This window comes from Thunnus albacares, chromosome 3 (assembly GCF_914725855.1).
Source record: "Thunnus albacares chromosome 3, fThuAlb1.1, whole genome shotgun sequence".
In the NCBI taxonomy this organism is placed as follows: domain Eukaryota; kingdom Metazoa; phylum Chordata; class Actinopteri; order Scombriformes; family Scombridae; genus Thunnus; species Thunnus albacares.
In genome coordinates, this window is record NC_058108.1 from 20,058,937 (window position 1) to 20,083,188 (window position 24,252).

A 24,252-nucleotide genomic window follows, 5' to 3' on the forward strand; every position below is an offset into this window, starting at 1 on the left:
CAAAACTTGCCACAGCATTTTTTTTTTCAGAAAAAACATGCATTGGTATTGGTATTAGTATTGATAAATAACATCACCCAAAAAATGTTATAGTATTGGAGAGCTGGGATTAAATGGATCAATCATGTCTAAAAACATGTGTCCTGAAATATAATAAGGATGCCTAAAAATCAACAGGAAGTTACAGAAACACTTCAGCCAAACATAAAGCTGGTGAATATGACCATCATGACTGGTGTAGGGTAAAGGTTGATGCACTATTTTTCATTTGTTGCATTTTTAAGACAAGTAACAAGTGAGAGTAACTCATTTACTGTACAGCATGTGCTGTGCGCTGCAGTACATTTGGAGTCAATTGAGAAAACATTCTGCTCTCTTGTTTTCTTTTTATCACAAATTCTTTCAGGCAGGAATCCTTCCTTTAAAAAAAAACCCTTTTAAGAATCATCTGCACCTTCTGGGAGCAGTCAAAAGCATTGCAGGTCCTTTGAATCACACATCTGCCAACCTTGTAGAAAGATATGGAGTACCACTTTAAGAACCTGAACCTGTTTTTGCATTGCACTCAACAACAAAATTTGTAGTGATCCATGTAGTGATGTGTTGTGTTTACTGCTATTATGATTCTTGCTATTTCTATAGTACCGTAACTTATACTGTGGCTGATGCATGCAGGGATAAATACTGTAAGTCTGCATATTAGTTTACAGTAGAAGTCACTCTCACACTGCAAACAATGATGTTATCAAAAGTGTTTTGCTTATCAGTTAGGCTTAAAGAGGTCTCTTTTCTGCATTTTTAACTATCAGTGTTCTGATGTAAAATGTAGAGATGGCACAGAGGTGCAAATGGGTTTTCTGTTCTGCAATCTCTGACTCCTTGCCTGATATCAGGTAGAACTGTCAACTCGTTACACTCCACCAGTCTACTCGACTTGGTAGAGTGGTTTCAAAAGGTGTGGAACCAGGCGATCTGGCTCCAACTCAGAGAGGTGAAATGTTACAGCTTGTGGCAGGATAACAGAGACAGAACCTGAAAAATAAGATGCCACATAATGAAGTGATCCATTTGCTGTTTTAAGATGAATTTAAGTTTGAAAAGCTGGCTCTGTGGTATAATAACATACATGATAAAACTGATAAGTTGCATATGAATTCAGTTTCATGTTTAAGGTCGTACTTAGAATGATACCTTAATAACTCGCTTGCAAATATCCCTCTTTTACTTGTAAAAGGAAGCTCAGTGGAGGCTGGAATTCTCTCTTCATAACTTCTGATGGACAAAAGAAAACATACTGTAGCACCTTTAAGTGATGAAGTTCCAAGTGGTTAGCTGCCATCTTCAATAAATAGGATATTCACAGTAAGAACAAGTTTTGGACAAAATCCAAACATAAACTTTCAAAATAGGCTTTTGCATGAGACTGGAACTATGTCAACTTAATATTTTCAAAGTGATAAAAAAAGTGATGAGCAGAGTTGGGTAAAATCACAGCTATTGATAACAAATAAGGAGAATTGTCTACATCCACCCAGTGGAACCTGAGGCCTGTAAAAATCATGAAAATATTTTTTCCAGTTGAAGGCATTATGCAAGACTGGTTGAACTTTGCAGTACAGTGACATATAGACATGTAAATATGAATCACTGGCCCATAGCAGGAGTTCAGGGTAATTACCAAGAAAATATCTGACTGCAAGCTTCAGGCCTGAAAAATATGATTATTAGTGCACTTTTGACTGATCATGTATGGTTTATTATTATCATATTTCTGTAAAATTACCTTAGAGGGGTATCTCACCTATTTTAAATATGAACATTATAGTTTATGTATCATGAAAAATTGTTTGTTTTCATAGTATAGTATTGCATCCTTGGCTTCCAGCTTAATCAAATGGATGGTTTCACTGATGGTAAGTACATTTACTCAAGTACTGTACTTAAATACAATTTTGAGGTACTTGTACTTTACTAAAGTATTTCCATTTTCTGCTTCTTTATACTTCCACTCCACTACATTTCAGAGGGAAATGTTGTACTTTCTACTACACCACATTTATTTGACAGCTTTAGTTACTTTTCAGATGAAGCTTTGACACAATGGATAATATAACAAGTTTTTAAAATACAGCACATTGTTAAAGATGAAACCAGTGGTTTCCAATCTTTTTGGCTTTCGACGTCTTACAAAAAGCAGTGTGTAGTCGGGGTCACATTTCAGATGTCTATGAGTTGTTAACAGCTCCACCAAATGGTGATTTTTCCCTCTAAACCTCACACATGGTTTCATTTCAATAAATGTTCAAATGATCCAATATTTCAGCAAAAACAAAAGATTAGAGAAAAAGTCCAAAAACTGAAAATTTGTGCATCAGAACTTTGTTTTTCCTTCATTCCTCTCCCATTAATCATCTCACGACTCCTCAGATTTATTTGGTGATCCTTTTGTGGGGCTGAACCCCTAGGTTGGGAACCACTGGACTTAACTAAGCTAACTGTATATTAAGGAGTTCAAACTAGCTCCACCTCTAGCAGCTACAACAGTAACATGCTGCTTACACACTGGTGCTTCAGTATTAATAATCTAATGATGTCATATATAATAATATATCATTCAGAGGGACAAAACCACTACTTTTACTGTACATTTTGCTGCTAATACTTCTGTATTTTTACTAGAGTGGGATTTTTTCAATCAGGACTTTTACTTGTAATGGAGTATTTTTACATTGCTCCATTGGTACTTTTACTTAAATAAAGGATCTGAGTACTTCTTCCACTGCTGGTTGGTTTGAGTGTCAAAATTATCCTAATTTTTCCCAGAATCCTGATGCATACTGACATTCATAACAGATATTTAGTTGTGTTGTGTTTTAGTTGTGTCTTCTTCATTTTTACAAAAATCCCATTTGTTATCGATATCTACAAATCTTTAAACAAATTTGTTGGTGGGATAGCACACTTTTGTGACATTTCTTTCAATTTGTCGGGATATCTTTAATATGATGTAGGTCGACAAAACATTTGGAAGAGACGTCATAGGTTCCTCCATCAGCCAATGGCGTGGCTGGAAAATTAAAAAAACGATAGTACACTAGTCTCTCTACTGCGCAGACTCACGCACAGAGGAAGAGGACTCTCGTCCCACTGAGGACAATAAGTCTCCTTAAAAAGGTAAAAAAAATACCAATCTTTTGGAATGTTTGGGGTCTTCTCAATGGTCTCAATTGTAGCTTACCTTTTTATTGTTTACTGCATATATGTACCTTACCAATCCTGCGTCAGCCTTGATTTTCTTCGCTCTTCTGATGTTGTTGTGCTAAACCGGCGAAAGCTAGCTAACCTAGCTAACGTTACCTAGTAGGTAGTTAGCCGGGCACCTTCCTCTTTAGCTAACGTCAGCTTTTGTTTCATTGAGCACCTCTCGGCTGCGTTCACGTTCAAACACACATGCTCTTAAGTGTTTTGTAATCCCTAAGACACGAAAATAACCAAGTAAAACTCATCTCTAGCTAGTTATCACAAATGCTGTCTGCCAGATTTGAATGACAAGTTAATGCTTAGCTTCATACACAGTTGTAGGGATAAACTGTCGTCGTTATCGTCGGTCAACCTCGTCTCGTCTCTTACATACAGCATACACACATGCTTAAATAACCTATATCACGTTACTGCCCTTATTTTGCCACATACTTGTTGTGAATTGATATCTGTGCTGTAGGGGAACAGCATTTATACCTGTTTACAATAACTGTATGGCAGCAAGGCGTCCTCTAGTTTCATTATGCAAGCAGGTTTATTTGTATAACACGTTTCATCATCAAAATAACTTTATTTTAATTTTATATAGCACTTTAAAAAACACACAGTTACAACGGGCTTCACATATGGGATAAAATACATACTGTACATACATACAAGTGCCTGATACATAGACAAGGCATATACAAAGGAAGTTCAAAGTGCTTTACACAATGCAATTCAAAATAAAGTCCAACTAATACTGGAATGTTGAGGCATATTCTGATGTTGATATATTGAAAGGTTTTTTTTTTTTTAAATGAATAATATATTGGCTGTTTTAACACAAACACAGAACTTAAACTAAAAATATTGATTTGGATCCCTTAGATTTGTTTTTTGAAAGAACTGTGATCAAGATTAATACAAAGCTGGATATTTTTCAGTTGAAAATGAACTTGTCATTGCTTTCTGGTGGACAAATTATTAAATGGTGACACTGTTTTAAATTGTGATACAGTACCTGTATTTTAATTAAAATATTTCGACCATCTCCAGGTCTTCCTTTTTTGCCTGTGGAAGACCTGTAGTTGGTTGAAACATTTCACATTTTAATTGATTTTTGTATGCAGCATCTATCCTACTGAGGTTTTGTGGATGTGAACACGATTACTCTGACTGTTTCTAAATTACCTAGTTTGGCATTTCTGTACATCAATTTCTTATTATTTATTTGCCGTCATATAAACTGATAACTATATATCTGCAATAAGCAAATATTGGCTGATATTTGGGTCTTGTCAATTTATCGAATTTAAAAACACAAAATTTTTAGACTGTTGGTCGGACAAAACAAGATATTTAAAGACATCACCTTGGACTGTGGAAATCAAACCACCATTTTCTTACCTTTTTATAGACAAAGTGATCAATCAATTAATCAAGTGAATATATCTGAAAATAATCTGCAGATTAATTAATTAGCATTTGTTGCAGCCCTAAGAGACTTATATATTTTTTTTTCCTCAGTCTGTGCTCTTCTCACTAGTTTGAAGTGAGCTGAGCTCAGTTAATTAGACAATGTCATTTACTTCTTTGTGCCAGTCAGGACTAAGAGCCAATTTGCCTGAATTTAACATATTTGTTAAATATTATTTTAATATTCACTGGTTTGATAACTGCTGCCCTCCAGGTACCATTTACATCTGAATATCAATAACATTTTCATAATTTGCTCCTTTGTTTGTGTGTCTGTGCCTTTGCTTTTCTTCTTTGCACCAGCTCTTAGGAGCTCATCACCACCAGTAAAGCTGTATAAGCACCGGGTTGACGGGACCGAAGGAAGTGGCGCGTCATACGCAGAGCTGCCTGCTGACATCGCCATGAGTTACAAACCCATAGCTCCCGCGCCATCTGGCTCCAACCACACCCCTCCAGGTACCACCCAGTCTCAGTGTTGTTCATGCAATTATTGACTACTTATCATTTCTGCATGTTATGAATATGTGGATCATTATACATACTGTATATGAAAGAATTGTAAAACATAGTTTTGATCAACAGTTTAAGTATCGTTTTAATGGCAGCCTTGCTATTAGCAATGTTGTAAATAATCATAGCGATACAACACATTAATACTGTGATGATAGTTAAACTAACTGGTGGTTAAACCGAGGATACTCACCAAGTTAACTAGGAGAACTTATTAAAAAAATGGATAGTGATTTTCAATTTCTTTCTTTTGTTAGTGCAGCTTACAGTTTATTACTGATTATACCTCAGTGTGTCCATATAGTGATTTTCTCTGGCAGGGCGCAGGGGAACGCTTCATCCCAGTGCTTTTTTGATAACACGCTGCACATGGGTTTGGTTTCTATGACAACAATATCTTGACAACATATTACCACTCTAACTGCCGTTGTATGATACACTAGCATTGGCCCTTTGCTTTTTATCATCTATTTTTTATTCTTAGGCTGCTATCTATTTGTTTGACATTGTTTTTTCAACATGAGCACCAAGTGGAGGACGAGCCATCTTATATATGATTGGTTGCCTGAAAAGGAGCGACAGTGATAACACCAGCGCCTTTTTGAAAAGTTCAGAGATTTTCAATGGGAAGCGCTCGGAGCAGCCACATAAAAAAGGTGGCACGCTCTGAAAAAGATGCTGGGTGCAGCTTTTTTTCTCTAGGCAGCTCTATATACTCTCTCCTCATTGGTAACAATTGGAAAAAAAAAAGATGCTGGCGCTCAGAACAAACACTGTATAGACACTCAGCCTTACTGAGGATAAATAAATTATTTGGCAGCTTTCTCAGTAGAAATGTTTTTGTGTTACTAGTGTGAGCTATAGGATGTTACATACTTTCTCCTCTTGTCTCCAGGCTCTTCTGTGCCCTCTCCATCTCTACCATCATCATCCAACTTCAGGCCAGCGTTCAGTGACTTCGGCCCTCCCTCCATGGGCTTTGTTCAGGTATGCTTACAGTACAGTGCTGTACTGTTCAGCTGTAGCGCCATTTACATATACAGGTGTACCCATAACCAAACCAGAACGACTCTTACTAATGTTTTTCCTGTTGGGTACAGTACCTGACATCATGGATTTGTTTACTACTTTGCATAAAAGTCATTACTAGTGCTGAAACTGTGTGTTACCTGCAAAGGAAGTCGATGAAATGTGTCTCATGGAATCACACACTTGTTGTCTTATTTATGAGGAACATAATACAGATGTTTCACCTTAGGCCAAACACACTCCCGGTTATTATTCGTGAGCTGATCATTTATTGAGAACCAGCTTTTATTTCAAAATTTGATTATATGAAAGTATTATATGAGAGTTTTGTGCTGATGCACCCAACAAAAGGACAAAATAAAGGCTAAGTCAGGTTCACTGGGTTTGTATTAAGACAAAAAACAATTGAGTCAAAGTAGAATTTCTATTATAACATTTATATAAACAAGACAATGTAAGAGGGACTGTGCTTCATTTAATTCAACTTAAAAATCCCTCTTAAGTAAAGTACCTGCAGACAAACATGCTTTTCTGTCGACTGCATTCATGAAATACATTAAATATTGACTGTGCTAGAAAGCTCTTATTGTGAAGCAGCTGCAGGCATGTGACCTACATGGGCATGTTGAGATAGTCAAGGGGACACTGACTTGATTGAAATGTGTGTAGATCTAAAATCTCACATTAATGTCACATTTTTCTTGGAGTAAATTGAAACAATGAAAAGAGGGGATGTACTGTACTTCATTATAGCTAGAGAGGATAAGATGGAAACAGGTAGGGCACTCTCTGTTACGACAAATTATTTGAATGAAAAGAATGAAAGTTCACATTACGCTATATCATATTAGCGAGTCGACATTCTTCATTGTTCTTTATCTTAACCTGTGGTGTGAATTTCCAGCTGTCACAAGTCCTGATGGATCTTTCTTTTTTTTTGTCCCCCAAACATGACGTGTGTGAAAATACACGGCCAGCCTGTCAAAGTGTCTCAAGGGTCCACCTACAGTGAGCTTTTGTCTGTCATTGAGGAGATGAGCCGTGAGATCAGGCCTACATACGCTGGGAGCAAGAGTGCTATGGAGAGGCTAAAGAGAGGTATATATATATATTTTTTTTTTTTCCTCTGGGTTTGTATCGTGAATACTTGATTCAAGTACTGAAGGGGGAAGAATTTGTTTCCATTGTACCTTTTGTGCTTCTATTGTGTATTGGCCAACCACTTGTAGGAATAAAATAAATGTTTTTTTTGCTCTTTGGTGAAAGCAGGTCTGACATTGGATTTGTTTTAGTTGTCATTTGATTGTTACTGTATTTTTTTACTTTTAGCTGATTTAAATGCAAATGATTTAAAAAAGACTACATACTGTTTATACATTTAAGAGCAAAAGTCCCTGACATACAGTAGTCAGCATTTATGACCGCAATTTGTGGTCAGTATCATTAGGCTACTCCATTAAATTCTGATGGATAATAATGAAGATATGCAGACATAATAGACAGGTGTGATTGAAATAGAATCACATGTATTAGAAATAGTGGTTACTGCAGTGGCTGCTGTGTTAATTCATCAGACAGCCAGACAGACTGCTAAACATCATTTTGCCTTGAACTTGACCTGCAGATTTCTTAGTGAGAGGCGGCCCCGTTGTTCAGCAGTAATAGCTGTCTTGGGTACATTTGATTTTTGTTGGTCAGGAACACTCAGACTGAAGACTTTAGAAATTGCTAACAATTTATTCCATGTCTACGTATTGATTTAATGCCTTCTTGCTCCTTGTGTTTGTCTCCTCCAGGTATAATTCATGCCCGTGCACTGGTCAGGGAGTGTCTTGCAGAGACGGAGAGAAGCGCCCGTACATAACCTTTTGGAAAGATCCCTCCACCCCTCAGTCTTTCCCCAGTAGAAGCCTCTCTGCGCATCATGATCCCCACTGTCTGTTTAAAAAAAAAAACATTTCTTATGCTTTCATCCTTCACGCTTCCCTCGCTGGCTTTTTTTATAGGTGCATTATGTCCTTCTTGTCTGCACTCTTCCCTGCATTCCACCACACCCAATTTAGTAAATTACAAGCTTTCTGTGATCTTTAGGGTGTATGCAAAATGCAGTTTTGTACCTATTTTGAAACAAGAGTGCGGAAAATTTCAACATATTTTTAAGTATTGCAAAAGCATAGTAAAATGGATGGGGATGTTTATATTAGTTGTCTAATAATTGCAATTGACCAAGAAAATTGGCTGTTTTAAAATGATGAAATCAATGTGCAAATTGCACCTCAAGTTTCTATTCTGAGCATCACTTTGCAACCACTGATTTTTTTTTTTCTTTTTTGTCAATCTGAGCGTCTTGAATATACCTAATTTCCCTTCACCCTTGCTTTGTTTTCTTCGTATTTTGTAGCGTAAACACATTAGATGTTTCTCAATCCCAAGAACTCTGTACATCTCAAGTCAGTTTGTTATTATGGAAATTTTGTAAACCAGATTTTTGCAGTTCAGTATGTTTATCTTAATTAAATAACAGAAAAAACACTTTCAGTGGCTGTCTTTTTTTTTTTAATTTACATTGCAAATGAAGCGGTCAACAGATTTTCTTGTCAAACTCGTGTTCTGACAGTAATGACACTTTTCCATGAAATGTTTAATAGAGCTTGAAGGTTCATTGTTGACCTCAGAAACTGCAGTTAAACAAACAAAACAAACTTTTGACTCAATAAGTTAACATTCAATAATGAAAGCCACAAGATGTGAAGAAGACGTGCTGCGTTTCGATCCATTTCTTTATGTTTACTCAAGAATATACTGGAGTTATCAGTCTACTTGAATGGATACAAAAGGACGTTGATGAACCTTTTTTTTTTTCAAATGATTTGATTGCAGGTAAATAACACAGAAAAAATGCAAAGCCAAGGATAAACACATTTATTTCAGTTACATAATCACAGCCTCAATAACATCTTACTTCAGACAGGTTGGGCTAACGATCCACTGCTTCACATGAAGAGTAATGGGTAGCTCTTACTAAGCAAGTGAAGGAGATGCTAAGTACATCTTGACAAAAACAACAAAGGTAGAATTCTCACATATATATATGAAATAAGTACATAGGGGAAAAGCTAAGATAACACAAGTCCATGTGTGTTATTTAAAGATTGTCACAGACAGCTCGGTTTCCCCGTCACATCCATCGGCAGAAAATGGTCTCCTGCTAATTCCAGTGCTTCCACTGTGACCAAGATAGAAAATGGGGCCTGGCAGCACAAGGCAGAGGTGTGCATGATGTCTCTTGTGCAAAAAAAAAAAAAAGCATTCCTGGGTTTTCTAAAAGGGAGAGCATTTCTGTCTGGAATCCATTGCAATATTTCCTTGTTGGGCTACAATTATGAGTAATTTTAGGATTATCCGACAGCTGTGCACATATCAGAGAAAGCTAGAGAACATAAAATGCTTAATCTACTTGTGTCTATGTGTGTAGATGTGCTATATAAATTGCAATATGATGACTTTCCACAAACAAGCAGGTAAGTGCATCGTTAAATAAAAGAAAATTCTCGGCAGCGAATCCTGTGAAAGCCGTTGCTAAGGGTAACATGCTTCGAGTAGGCTATTACTGCGAGGAAGTTATTTACCAAGAATGTTCACCTTTCTGAAACCTTTGGTAAGAAATTCAAGATTTCAGAGTTCCTTTCCATTGAATATACACTAAACTAACGGTGCTGCTGTCTGGTACAGATGGAGAGTTATTTGGGGCATTTTGGGCTTTCATTATATTCAAGTTGATAATCCTGATTAAAGACTTAAAAGAATTTTACATTTAGGGAAAGGGAGTTGACAGGAATAAGGCAGGGATGCAAATTGCACCTTGGTAAATATCAGTGAATTGTGGGTGCATCTGCGTGTGGACTGTTTCTGCATGTACCATGGAGAACAGGGTGGCATAGAAAGTGTTTGGCTTGGGTGTATGGATAAAACTAAAACACCAGCAGTGTCCTACTGTTTTTCTCATCCATCTTGAAATTCACAGGCATCCTCTTGTTCCAACCCACTGAAGAGATTCAACCCTGTGAGGAGAAAGAGCACATAACATACATCATTAAAATTCTGCGTTGTAGTTATATTACAGTATATCCTAGCAACAAGGCTTCTGGTGGGCCATAAAGGTCACTAAAACTCAAACTGGACTGACTGTGGTGGCAGTGGCTGGTGGTGTGTTGTAGTTGAATAGGCCTTTGTAGCGACCCTTTTCCTCCTTGTCCTTGGAGCGGATCCTCTCCTCCATGGCCCGCAGCTCCTTGGCCACAGACGGTCCCAGGGACGGCTCCAGCTCCAACACCTTAGCAAAGTCCGCTCGCGCCTCGGCCTCGTTCCACACTGCAGCGTGGGCCTTAGCTCGCTTGTAAAAGGCCTTCACGTTGTCTGTTTGGAAGGTGAGGAAGTTCATGAAATGCTTACTTGTCATTGATTTCCCTTATACACACAATCTTCATATGCTTATCGACGCATGTCAGGAGCAAGACCAAGGACTAGGGTTCCCCCCCCAAGACACAGTTCTAAATTGGAACCGGTTTTAAAAAGTTAACCCACAGTAGTTGGGTCTTTTATTGGTACTTTTTTATGCTTTGGTATAACTTATGGTTGTACTGCAGCCTCTCCTCTGCTCTCTGTGTTGGTGTTTGACTGAGGGTGGGGCTCAGCTCCTCTACACATACACACACACACAGACAGAGTGGACAGCAGAGCAGAGAGGAGACAGTGAACCAGGTGAAGTGAATTTTACTCAAGTTGACGACAAACTACGCTTGTTACTGTAAGTGCAATAAAACCTTTGTGAGTAAAAAGCCAATAAGAGTACTTAATCAAAACCAATCTTTTCAACAAGCATAAATATGTTGAAAAGTGATATTTTCATCTGCTTTGCCTGCAGTTTCCCATCCACCACTATCCGCCAGTATGTTTTAAATGACCAGAGCTTGCTGGTTTGGCTGACAGGAATTGTTATGAACAAACTAAAACGAAAGTTGTCTGTATCTTGTATCTTGTACACTTAGCTACTGGCTGAGATAAACCAGCCCCTCTTCTCTCTACCAGCAGTACCTGCAGCAGTGAGCAGCAGCAGCAGAGGGAGGAGGACAGAGGACAGGAAGAACGACTGATACTGACTGATAACGTGTCTTTCATTCTTTCTAAACTTCACTAGTATTTTTATGTCAGAAATATTATTTATTTTAGTGACATGTTTAATTTATTTTCAGTGAGATATTGAGTTTATATAGTGACTTTGCTGATGTGAACATTACTGTTGCTGCTCTATAAACAATGTTTAGTTGTATTTAAAAAATAAGTAGTATTGATAAAATCCTAACGATATATATCCCTACCAAAGTATCAACAATCTATATGGTGAAGATTTAAGAGAATTTTCAGGGCAAACACACCACAGGGAAGATGTTGACTGCCAGATGTGCTTACATGCCAAAAATAACAAAGCAACTCTACTGGCCAGTTTAATTTTAAGTTGTACAGATTGTAAATACTGTGGATTGACTAGAATAACATAATGTAGGTTCTTCAATTCAAAAACCTGAACACAATTTTACACTTGTTTAAAGTTTACATTTATCTCATAACAACTAAAATGGCAACCAAAATCTTTAATCTGCCGATTCTAACCAAGCGAATAATCGAGCCTTACCCTCGTATTTAAAGACCAAGGATGAGCAGTGTTCGATGACTTCGTAGTACTGGCCCTGGAGTAACTTGCACTGGCAGAAGTTGAGGAGCAGTGGTGTGATCATATGGTCCAGCTTTACCCACGCTTCATCTCCAGGATGCTCCTGAAACCAAGAAACAGAAGTCACAGAGAGAAGTTAGAGACACTGGAAAGCTTTGTATGGAAATAGAACTGTTTACATAAGAGCAAAGAGACTCAAGGCTACAAATCTCTAATTCATCACGCCAGCTGTAATGAAACACAAAGGAGTAACTGTCCCCTAACCTTCATCTGTAGATTTTTGAGGCAGGCAATGCCATTGTAGTACTTTTCTGTGGCCTCCTTAATTTTGCCCTGTTTGAAAAGTGTGTTGCCCTCCTCATGGATCTGAGGCACTAGCTGGAGTTTCTCCTCGTCTGTCATGGCCCACACATCCAGCTGGAACGATCCTGGAGGCAGAACCTGAGCAGGAAAAGAGATTGGAGATCAGTGGCCGCTGCAGCTTCCTTTCTGTGAGAGACTGTTAACGGGGACATATTATGCACATTTCCAGGTCTAGATTTATATTCTTGGGCTTTACTAGAATATCTTTGCATGATATACAGTTAAAAAAACTCTTACTTTATCTTAAATCCAATTGAAATCCAGAACAACCTGTGAAATAACCGTAGCAACAAACGCTACTAACGGATGGCCATTTGTGGGCATACACAAACGATCTGATGTCATCACGAGGAGGAAGTAGAGGTAACTTTGCAAACAAAGCATTCAGAGCAGGTTGAAACCCTAGCTTTTGACTTGCAGGGAGCATTTTTATATACATTCACCTCAAGTTTTGGAACTTTGACCATGTTGAACATAGACATTCAACATCATAACAGTAAAAAATAAAAGAAAATTACAAGAAGCATGATATGTTCTTAATTGCATTGCATAAACATTCCAAGAACTACATTATTTACGTATTTATTATAAACGTATTTAAACATTATTTAAAAGTTGTGTGGCTTCTTGTGTTTGGATAACATTTGACAACTTAAACAAACAGAAAACTTCTTTACTTTAAGCACTGTTTTGGTAATGAAATTTATATTGTATCAGCACTAGTTTAAAAAATGTTAAACAATACCCAAAATACAACCCAATACTACACCACCACCATCATAATTAAACTCTAAACTCCCCCTTGCCCACTGACCTGCAGCAGCTCGATAGTAAAGACAAGAGGCTGTGGATTAGCCTGGAGCTCATCCAGGTCCTTGTGCCCCAGAGAGTGGTGGGAATGGATCTGGGCAATGCCGCAGCAGTGCCTCTGGCCTTCCAGGGGGTCTTTACCAGCACTGATGTTCCTCAGTGACTGGGACACCAGTGGGTACAGGGAGGTGTGCTGAAGGGCAAGAGGACAAAAGCAGAAACAGTCAGCACTTAAAAGGGACCACCACCCATATCACATCCTGTTTAGCCAGCTCACTAACCTTAGTGTCACAGGTAAATTCTGCAATTTCGCCTTGTCTCATGGTGACGATCACTGTCTCCCACACAGCTAGTTTGAACTTCTTGCCCAAGATGAGCTCCATGGGTTTGCTGCAGCCCCCCATGGTTCTGGAGTCATCCAGTACTGTGCCATCACACCGGCTGGTGCGATAGTGAAAGACCAACTGGTAAAATAGAAATACGATTAGAGCTGTAACTAATGATTATTTCAGTATCCGATAATTAATTTCTCGATTGATCAATGAGTTGTTTTGTCCATAAAATGTCAGAAAATGGTGAGAAATCTTGATCATGGTTCCCCGAAGCCCCATGGGACGCCCTAGGAAGTCTTCTGCTGTTTACAATCACAGAAGACTAGATAAACCAGAAAATGTTCAAATTTTAGAAGCTGAAATCAGAAAAAAAAGAGCAATCGCCACTTCTGTGACAGGTCTGCGGAGCGTCTAAACTCCGTCTTATTCTGACCAATCACAACACCAGAAAATTGATTGGCATGGTATACCGACCAATCAGCATTCATCAACACACGCCATCCTGTCCCGCCCCCGTCTTTGCATCAGATGAAAAAAAACAAAAAATAGGAGGAAAAAATGTAATCTGGCCGAAAAATCACAGTTCAAACCAAACGTATAGTTGTATCCGCACACAAGAAAAGGAGGCTTACAAGTTTGTCAGCAGTTTCTCTTTGAAAGCGTAAAGTGTACAATGAATCTAACAGTTAAAGTTAAATGTAGCCGAGATGTGATAGCAGATAGAGGGGGATAGCATTAGCTAGCTAACGTGCTTCGTCGTATTTCTTAAACTTATTCAGAGGAAAAGATTCAACCCGTTCAACCACTAACACTATACTTTTACCTTGGTCCCATTGGGGAAGGTCGATAGCTCTCCTTTACCAGGACTGACGAGTTTCTTCTTTATTCCTTCTTCGAGAAGCCTGCGTGCCTCTTCCTCCATCCTTGACCGAGTCTCAGTTCACGGCAGATGACGATGTTTGCCGAAGTCTGTCGATGAGACGTCACATCGGGCCCAGCAGCGCCCTCCACATGTAGTGTCACTGCAACACTCGTGTTTTCATCACCATAAAAACACACACTGAACATTCAGCTATCTTGCATTATGATTCATGAAGATTTACATAATGTATCAAGTTTTAATTCATGGAACATACATTTTTGAGAGCGTATTCTTATAACTATGGGTTTCAATTTTTATCATAGTCGACATATATCATATTTATATCACCACTAGTGGACTTGACTACTGTACCTGAGGTACTTAAAGTATTTTGGATTTAATACTTATTATTTCTACTTCACAAAATTATCTAATTCATGGGACAATTCCAAAGTGCATTTCACATATTTAAAAGAAAAAAAAACTATAAAAGACTGAATCAAAGAGAATGTAAAAGAAAATGTAAACAACAATTTTATAGGGAAATGTAGTTTTTGCTCTAATGTAGTAACTTGTTTCTTTACAGATGAAGTTTTTATATTCAAAACCTATGATGAGTTTTAGCTGCAGGTCTGTGTGTCTGCTTCACCGAGGGTGGGGCTGAGCTACACACACACACAGAGCAAAGAGGACACAGCGGACAGGATGAAGATCTGCATTCACACAAAATCCGGCAATGCGGCACTTTCCCACAGGGTTGTGTAGAGGTGTGTGTGCGTGTTTATTTGTGCTTTAGAATGTAACTGTTGACAAACAATCAGAAATTAACGTTTTATTTATCAGATTCACGGTTTTGTTCTCGCCAGCGCCAATTCACTCTCTAGCTTGCTTGACCACTGCTGCTCTCTTTCTCTCTCTCGCTCGTTGAGCCGGGGACGAAGGGGCCAACTTTGAATGCTGCATGTTTACAAACACAAACCGAGAAAATCTGTATAGTATACCTTTAATATACCTAAAATAATTTAACTTAAAATTAACTCAAACTCAACCAGTTGTAACATTAAATCGCTGCTTACACATTGGCACATCACTAATAATAGTGCAATAATATAATAGAATATAATATAACACTGACCAGAGCCATTCTGCTGCATAATGTACTTTATTTTTGATACTTACTAACTACATTTTGCTGCTTAGACTCCTATATTTTTACTTGTAATGGGGTATTTTCAAATACCCCATTACTTTCACTGAAAAATAAAGGATCTGAAAACTTTGTCCAAAACTGTATATCACGCCACATACAGTATAAGGTCATAAGCAACATGCGGACACTAAGAGTTATGTATCTGTATGGTGAATTGTTTAGTTTTTGATGTAAACATAAATCTCTTGTATAAATGTATCCTTCAGTTTGCAGTTTGTTCAACTTTCCACATGCTTTGCCACTGTGAAAATGAGCTCTGGTGGTTTCAGGGTTGATTTCGTTGGCTCCTCTAAAAGAATAACTGATCCAAGTGTGGAACCTGTGGTTAAATCGGGCAGAGCTGCCGCTGGATCTCTGAAGCACTGGGGTTCAAATATTGACCACTGAAGGAAGAGCGGTTCTGTTGGCTGTCTATCTCATTAGGTTGATAAATGCCTGGCGCTCGAGGAGTGAAGTAGTCCTTGATTGAAAAATAGCAGGATTGAAAACCACTGGGCAATTTACGAGCCATCATTCATGGAAAAAAAAGTAGTTGCATTTTATGAGAATGAATGATTTGCCCTAACAACCTGAGAGAAGGTATATATATCTGAAAACCACCGAGGGTTTGTACCATAGGTGTGTAAGAGCTATCACATCATGTTTTTTCTAGACTGGCTGTTTTTATTGCTACTGATATACATCTATTTCAGGGTTTATACACAAGCCGAATGTGAAAATCAGTGTGTATATGGATGTTTATATATATAGACAATGTAAATGCCTCACATTAATGTAAAAAAACATACATATGGGTTCAAGCTCAGTGTACCAAAACAGAAGGCAGACTAGATGGTACATAGAATAAATCAGTTTGAATGCATAAAATAAATTACCAATTTTATGTGAGTCTCCCAGAAACAAAACAAACTTTATGTTTTTTCTCTGTTTAAAATGAAATATTTGTTCAATTTTATATCAAACAAACTTCAGGGAAAGTACGAGATTGAATGCCAGTTTAAAAAGTGCTTTTGTGTCCTACAGATATATAACAGACAGATATTTTCTCATTCTACAGTTCATTCTTGACCTTGGACACATCAGGCCACAAAATAATCTCTCCACAAGATCCATCCAGAAGCTGTGTCGCTGAGGAAGCTCATGTGATGTGAAAAAAGCTCCAAAGCTCCAAAACAGCTACATTGACCTTGTGGTGAGATTCTTTTGTCGGCTATGTGAATATTGATGACAAAAGAATGACTGATGACTATTTTATAAAATCTACATCAGGTATTGACAAACGGTGCTGTATATTTAGTATTGACAACCCCTTTAAGTCATTATAATTTAATATTTGCTACAACAGTATAAAACAAAGCCACAATTTTATATTTTTTGGGTGTTCATGTCAAGGATTTGGATTATATAACCTACTCAGACATGAGCCATTGGGTCTAAAGGTTTCATGAAGGACTGAAACTATAAATAGTGAGTATGTTGCCTCACTGCTTTAGTTTGATAAACTATTTTAATAAACCTAATTTTCTTTTAAATTACTCAAAGGTGAGAGGAGGTGGTACTTGATTAAAAAAAATCAGCAGATGGCAATTAACAGCTTCATAGTAGCCTTGGTGCATCCTTGTGTCTGATTGGCTGGAAGGTATGTATATAAACTATTTGATGCACAAGTAATTTCACTCAAGTTTAATCTCTGTTGTAAAACCATAAACTGGCCTCCACTCTGCTTGCATATTAACCTGTCACCATGGAAACATGATGAAACAGCTGAAAGCCCAGAACACAAGCATACTGTAAAAAAGAAAATAAGAAAATCATTTTTAGTTTTTTGGCAAGTGACCTTGGTATAGGCAAGATAATTCACCTTGAGGTATTCATTACAAGGATTTTAGCAAGATCCACAAAGGCATTTTTGCCTCTTTGTTGACTTTTTCACATCTCAAACACACAGCTGGTCATGGATAATCCCACATTAGAGTGGTTTGACCCCAACCCGGTCTACAGTCGGCAGCAAGGCATACTGGGAACAGCTCTTACCTTGACCCCATTTGGAAAACTAACTTGACTGACACAACTTAAAATATACAAAAGTTTTATTGTAATTTCACAGTCATTATTCACACGGCATAGAAAACACAGGCAAGACCAATCTCCTTCTTATCCGTGGACACATACAGCAAGGTCAGTTCATGTAGTGGAAACAGTCGAGGCGCTGAGTGGTTGCATTAGTAGTGGTCATTACAATGACAAGAAAAAACAACAACGTGACAACACCTTTTTTCTTGCAAGTGACAAAATAGAATTCATTTTAAGATAAACAAAAAAATATGAAATGTAGTGAAAACATAGTGTCTCATGAAATGTCATTTTTCAAAATATGGCAGGTAGAACAATTTGAAGCCTCTTCTTCCTCGGACAGCACAGCTGATGTATATCACATGGTACACTGGAGGAAATACATGTTAATGTCAACACAACAAAGTATGCTTTTACTGGTATGTAAAGGTATGTAAAAAAGAAAGATCTCAGAACCAAAATGATCAATTTACCTCCAGGGATGAAGAGAAGGAATCCAGGTACAAAGAAAATAGCGCTTGAAACCCCTGTGAGGACAACGACATGAGTTACTTCCCACAATGAGGACACAGTCATCAACACTGATCAATGCAGCCACACATTAAAGGACGACACACTGGCTTCTGTGTTGTGCAGATCCAAGAAGTAACCCACATATTTCTTTTAATCCATTCAATCAGAATTACATTAAATAAAATGGATAACCTGGCAATTTCATTTTCTAAATTTAAATATAAAGTTATTTTAAAAAGCTTTCAGCCCTTTAGACCTTATAAATTGTTCTTACAGACATCATTGTACAGTAATTCATTACTTTGTCTTTATTTCTGTCAATCTTTTAATCAAAACATTAAATATAATCATAGTAATACAAGATTCATGTTTAAACCATTTATCCTTACATGATTTCTATTATATCATTAGTCCTTTACAGAAGAAAAGCTATAACCTGAAACAATTCTGACTCCGCCTGGTGCAAACTACAACTTTGCTGTCCAAGATTTCACTGACAGTCATCGGGAAACATGTTTTGTATGGTGTACTACTACTACTATATGTGTATTCTGTTGGCAACATCACTGTTTGATAACACTCCACAAGCTTGAGGAAGATTATTTTTTTTAGTGGGAGTATCACTACCATTTCAACTTTCCTTCACACCAGTGATAAAAAAACAGGACATATAAACCCTTGAGGGTTGAGAAACGCTGCTCTACTTTATATCATCAAAGGAACTTTGGCCTTGAAAGACGGGTGCTTCCTCACTATCCACCAAGCAGAGTGTGTGTGTGTGTGTGTGTGTGTGTACTTGTATGGCTATCATTATGAGAACCAATTTGAGTTTTAGACCTGGGAAGTGAGGACATTTGACTGGTCCTCATTTCCTGACACCTTCAAAGGGCTGTTTGAGGGTTTAGACTTGGTTTTAGGGTCAAGGTTAGAATTGGGTTTAGGTTGAGTTTTGGGTAAAGGTTGCAGTTAGGCATTTAGTTGTGATGGTTAAGGTTAGAGTTAGGGGCTAGGGAATGCCTAATGTCAATGAGTGTCCTCACTAAGATAGCTATACAAATGTGTGTGTGTGTGTGTGTTTGTGTTTGTAACAGTCTCACAAAAACAACATAAAGACAAGATTGCTGCAGGAAGGACACACATTTATAGTCTCCAATCAAAACATACAGTTCTGATTTTTACCATTTAAATACACTGAGAACATTTATTGTGCTTTGAAAATGTGTTTCATTAAATGGAAATGTGGTTTGTAATTGTTTTTTTTTGTAGTGTGAGTTGTCATTTGTTTTTTAAAATGTTGATTTGTTTCTTTCACTGGTTTTCTGTTTGTGTATCTACGCACTGCGGCCTACATATAACTTTTCTTTTCTAAATGTCCACGACACATACAGTATTTATCATTATGTGCTTGTTGATCATGCTGAAGTTGTTGCTGATACATCTGGACCAACAGACCTGTTGGAAATCATAAAGCTTGTCTTCCAAAATGGATTCTTTTCCTTACCTGCATTTGGATTCAGCTGTATGACAACACCTGTGAAAATAAGAGCTAAAAAGAAACAGAACAAATGTGCGTCAGCGGGGCAGGGAGACGACTCAGTACATAGAAAGTATTTCAACACTTGTTTTTTTCATTAACTTTGGTAACTTTGGCTAAAATCGGTTACACAGAGAGGATCAAACACGGGGACAAAGTTCACTGTGTAAAGTGTCAAACATGTCACAGACTGACACAACACTGAACAAACTAACCGTGTAAAATTGCATAACTATTTGAAGTATTTAGGGCTGCGACTAACAATTATTTTCGTTATTGATTAATCTACCCATTATTTTCTCGATTAATTGTTTTGTCTATAAAATATCCGTTATAGCTCCGCACAGCCTCCTCAAATGTCCCAAAACATTTAACCAAACATTTGACCAAACATTTGACCAAAACCCAAAGATTCATCATGTATGATGGAGAAAAGCATTAAGTCATAACACTTGAGAGCCTGAAACCAGCTCATTTTTGGCATTTTTGTTTAAAAACGATTATTTGATTATCAAAATAGTTTTCTGTCAATCGGATAATCGATTAATTGACTAATCGTTGCACCTCTAGAAGTAACGTGTTGATGTTAAAGGATCAGTGTGTAGATTTTAGTGGCATCTAGCGGTGAGGCTGCAGATTGCAACCAACTAAATACCCCTCCCCTCACCCTCCCCTTCCAAGCGTGAAGGAGAACCTAAAATGGCTGCAAAACTCACGAAAAACGCAGAAGGCCCTCTCTAGAGCCAGTGTTTGGTTTGTCCATTCTGGGCTACTGTAGAAACATGGCGGTGCAACATGGTGGCCTCCATTGAAGAGGACCTGCTCTCTATGTAGATATAAAGGGCTCATTCTAAGGTAACGAAAACACAACGATTCTTATTTTCAGGTGATTATACACTGATTAAAACATACTTATGAATATTATTTTCTATTTCTGCCAAGTCTGTTCTGCTAGATGCCACTAAATTCCACACACTGCACCTTTAAATACTGGGGCATGTTTTCAGCTTTCTTAATATAAAATTGTTTCTGTGCTATTCTAAGTTCTGTCATTTATCTATTTCATCCAAATGAAAAGTCGTCTGGTATTTAGTATTTAATCAATAAGAAACACCTCTGCTAGACTTACCAACTCCAGTGATGAGGAGAAGGAATGAAGCAAGAACAACTCTTCTGTTTTTCTTCACCAGCGGATGGGACACCCACCTGAGCAACACACACACACACACACACACACGCATATATATATATATATATATATATATATATATATATATATATATATATATTTTATTTTATTTTTTTTTGGAAAAGTAACTGTGTTTGTTGTTTCTGTTTTTGTGTGCGAGTGTGTGTATTTGACTTATTTGAACTCACCCGCAGCAGTGTGCAGAAAGCTGTGTGACAGAACTCAAGGTGCTGAAAGACCACTGAGAGCTGCAGTAAGAAAGAGTCGCAGGATCACTGTGGAGAGAGCAGAAGTAGACTTCATCTTCATGCAAACAGAGACAGAAAAAACAAAATCACATCAACATCCCCACCTATGGGACCCACCTGATTTTGAAGAAGTTATTGAAAGAGGAATTGCCATTGTTGCCCAAGGCGTCTTCATTTTCCAGATTCTGAGAAGAACAGCACATGATACAAGAGTTGCATTTTCAAGAAAACAACTGATAGACCTGTACTTGTACACACAGTGGGTACATGGACTACCTGATACTTCAGGTTACTGTGTTCAGGTGAGCCGGCGGCAGCAGGTGACGGATGAGACTGAGGTTTAGAGAAAGATAGAGGACCAAATGTCATCTCTCCTCCTTCTCTGTCCTTTTCTCGGCTCTTCCATCCCTCTGGCTCTCCATCAGACACGGCTCCCTCCTCATCTCCCTCCAACACGAAGGCATCATCGATACTGAACTGCGTTGCCATGGTGATCGCCTCTTACACCCTGAGGTCTTGTGGCTTGATGCTCACTGTGGATTTTAGAGTATACATGTTACTTTCGGTACACAGCTATGAAGGAAAACACGTCAAGGTGTCTTTTAAGTGCTCATATTCACTGTAGTCTCTAGCTACTTTTGTACATGAGGGCAGGTATAATATGCCGTCTCGCGAGGCAAAAGTACGGCAAGAGTTAGGATAAATAAGTAAGAAATTGACTTTATGGACTTTTGTTGACATTTTAGGTTTCATTTATGTTGCTGTCAAAGTGAGAATTTCGCTTTAACGCGTTTAAAGCACAAACACAAGTCAGGAGCTCATTATGTAATAAAGTTAGCCACTCTGAACAAAGCGAAATTGTCCAAGTTTACCATTAAGTCAGAAAAAATCTACTTTACAGTCTCTACGTGGCCTATATATTTGAACGGACAGGACCGACGTTCACTAAAATAAGCAGCTAACTGGCTCTGTTGTTGGTCTCTGCCATTGTTTGTGCTTTTTCCGCTAACTTAGTCGATCAGATGACCAGCAGCAAAACTTACTGTCTTAAATGAGGCTGAACTCGACTCCACGATGTTGAACGAAGGGTCACATATCTCTAAAGTCTTTTCTTATTCTGTGTAAACTCTTCTATAAGTATCTGTTTTCTTCTGGATTACGAAAAACGCTATTGCAAAAGTTTTGCGTCTCTTCCTTTCTTTCTTTTTTCTTTTTTTAACACCCGGTTATCGATTGAACACGCCTGATTACGCCCAGTGGATTTTTCTGGAGTCCGTTTAATCGAGTATCGGTTTGTCGATCGACATGCTAATGTACAGAAAATTATGTGGTTAATAGCTTAAGAGTAAGAGTTAAGTAAAAGTTAAAGGACGGGTTGACAGTTTTTGATGTCTGATTTTAAACAACAGTCAGGAGCCCAAATGAACATTGAAACAGGTTTTTCTTGCCATAATTATTCCTCCTGTTCATACTGACCTTTAGAGGATCCATAATTCATAATGCACTTACAATGCAAGTGATGGGGGACAAAATCCACAGTCCTTCACGTGTGCAGAAATGTAGGCCTATTTAAAAGTTTATCTGAAGCTAATATAAAGCTTCAGTCGTCCAAATTAGTCAAATCAAGTAGATATCTTTCAACATTACAGTCTTAGTGCCAAAGTCCCTCTTTTTGTAACTGTACTTCTACCACAGCTCAACAGGGAAACACTGTCCAAGGAAACATAATTTTATGCTGAAAAGACTGTAAATGTGGCAGATATCCACTTGATATGACTTAACTCAGACTGCTCATATAAACTTCAGATAAAATTTTAAATACATCTTTGCACAAAATGATTGTGTGGACAGACCTTCAATTACTTTGAGAGCACATTTGAAGGGGATCTTTTAATAGCCAGTGTGAAGAGGAGGAATGATGACTTTTGTTTTAAGACAGACTTGAAAAACTGTGAACCTATTCTTTAAACACAAGAATTGTACCAGCAAAATGTACTCCAATAGAGAAAACAGAAAAAGGCATAGCCTAGTTTAATTAGTATTAGTAATATTCTGTGTTTTGGATATAAAATTCTAAACTGCAAGTAACAAGCAATTCAATAAGAAGAGATTAATTAAAAATGAACAATGTTTATTGTTAATTGCAACAGAGAGATTTTTGTGATTAGGCTCTATAGATGTGAGACATCTTCATAAGCGTAGGCCCTTATGAAGATAGGACAGGATCTCCCCTGGAGTCTAGATGCTGGTGGTGCTGGGATGAGCCAGCAGATGGTTGATGGACCTTTATTTTGGTCTCTCTGGACAACATGAAGGACTTGGTGGTGATGGGGAGGAGGTGCGTTATGCAATAGGTCTGAAAGACAGTGCAGGATTGCAACGATATTTAAAGAGCAGCACTAAAAGTCTGATTGGCTAGAGGAACATTGGTAGAACAATCATCAGTCAGGTATGGTGATGTCAGAATTGAGAATGAAAGGATTTTGACTCTGTGGGAAGGTGGAAGTGACGGAGAAATAAAACAGAAGGATCAACGTTCACCTATGATATTTAGTCAGGGTGTGTTGATATCTTGAGTTGAGATCTTCCTTATTGAACTTATGCAAAAGCTTCATTACAGCTGTCAGATAAATGTATAGCCTAGTAAAAAGTAGCCTATCACTGTGAAACCAAATCCTCCTTTAAAATACTAGAATTAAAACTAAGTTGCCTATTAATAATGATGAAATTATTATAATTGTTTTCAAATTTGGGGTGAACCCCCAAATATGCAGCTCAGTTGAAAAGCTAAGGTGAAATTTTAAGGGAAACCTGTAATGTTACTTCATGAAGTTTAAGGGGGTTCATTACATGCATTAAATCACCTCAATAGGCCTAAATTACAATACATTCATTTATCAGATGGTAACCATGGTTTGGGGTCAACCTATTAAATTCTTGAATACTGAATAAGCATCCTGAAAACATTTCAGAGCCCTAACATAAAGTAAATTAAAATGCTAATGATCACATTCACTTCTTAAAAAAACATCAAATATTATTTATTGAAATGATTGATATGTAGAATACTAGACTACACAAAAGTTATCTGTATATGTACACTGTATGTATTTATATGCATTAACA

At 37.7% G+C, this 24,252-nt stretch overlaps 3 protein-coding genes across 3 annotated transcripts; 1 reads left to right on the forward strand and 2 right to left on the reverse strand.

Annotated features, from left to right (window-relative positions):
* The first annotated feature begins 3,085 nt into the window (after positions 1 to 3,085).
* cdk2ap2 (cyclin-dependent kinase 2 associated protein 2) lies at positions 3,086 to 8,793 on the forward strand. The gene is made up of 5 exons (XM_044346907.1): positions 3,086 to 3,174; positions 5,023 to 5,178; positions 6,128 to 6,219; positions 7,239 to 7,359; positions 8,058 to 8,793. Exons 2-5 carry the CDS (start codon positions 5,124 to 5,126, stop codon positions 8,123 to 8,125), a joined length of 336 nt encoding a protein of 111 aa, XP_044202842.1. The 5' UTR covers positions 3,086 to 3,174; positions 5,023 to 5,123; the 3' UTR covers positions 8,126 to 8,793.
* A 375-nt stretch (positions 8,794 to 9,168) lies between these two features.
* Positions 9,169 to 14,461, reverse strand: LOC122979444 (aryl hydrocarbon receptor interacting protein). The gene is made up of 7 exons (XM_044346906.1): positions 14,321 to 14,461; positions 13,447 to 13,629; positions 13,170 to 13,358; positions 12,257 to 12,433; positions 11,954 to 12,095; positions 10,448 to 10,677; positions 9,169 to 10,322 (listed from the first exon to the last, which is right to left on the reverse strand). The coding sequence occupies exons 1-7, from the start codon at positions 14,417 to 14,419 to the stop codon at positions 10,317 to 10,319; spliced, it is 1,026 nt and encodes a 341-aa protein (XP_044202841.1). The 5' UTR covers positions 14,420 to 14,461; the 3' UTR covers positions 9,169 to 10,316.
* Positions 14,462 to 17,641: 3,180 nt separating this feature from the next.
* On the reverse strand, positions 17,642 to 22,388 carry tmem134 (transmembrane protein 134). Its single transcript, XM_044345410.1, has 8 exons — positions 22,170 to 22,388; positions 21,403 to 21,659; positions 21,244 to 21,311; positions 21,067 to 21,153; positions 20,819 to 20,895; positions 19,657 to 19,701; positions 18,116 to 18,169; positions 17,642 to 18,012 (listed from the first exon to the last, which is right to left on the reverse strand). The coding sequence occupies exons 2-8, from the start codon at positions 21,613 to 21,615 to the stop codon at positions 17,930 to 17,932; spliced, it is 627 nt and encodes a 208-aa protein (XP_044201345.1). The 5' UTR covers positions 21,616 to 21,659; positions 22,170 to 22,388; the 3' UTR covers positions 17,642 to 17,929.
* Between the last annotated feature and the right edge of the window lie 1,864 nt (positions 22,389 to 24,252).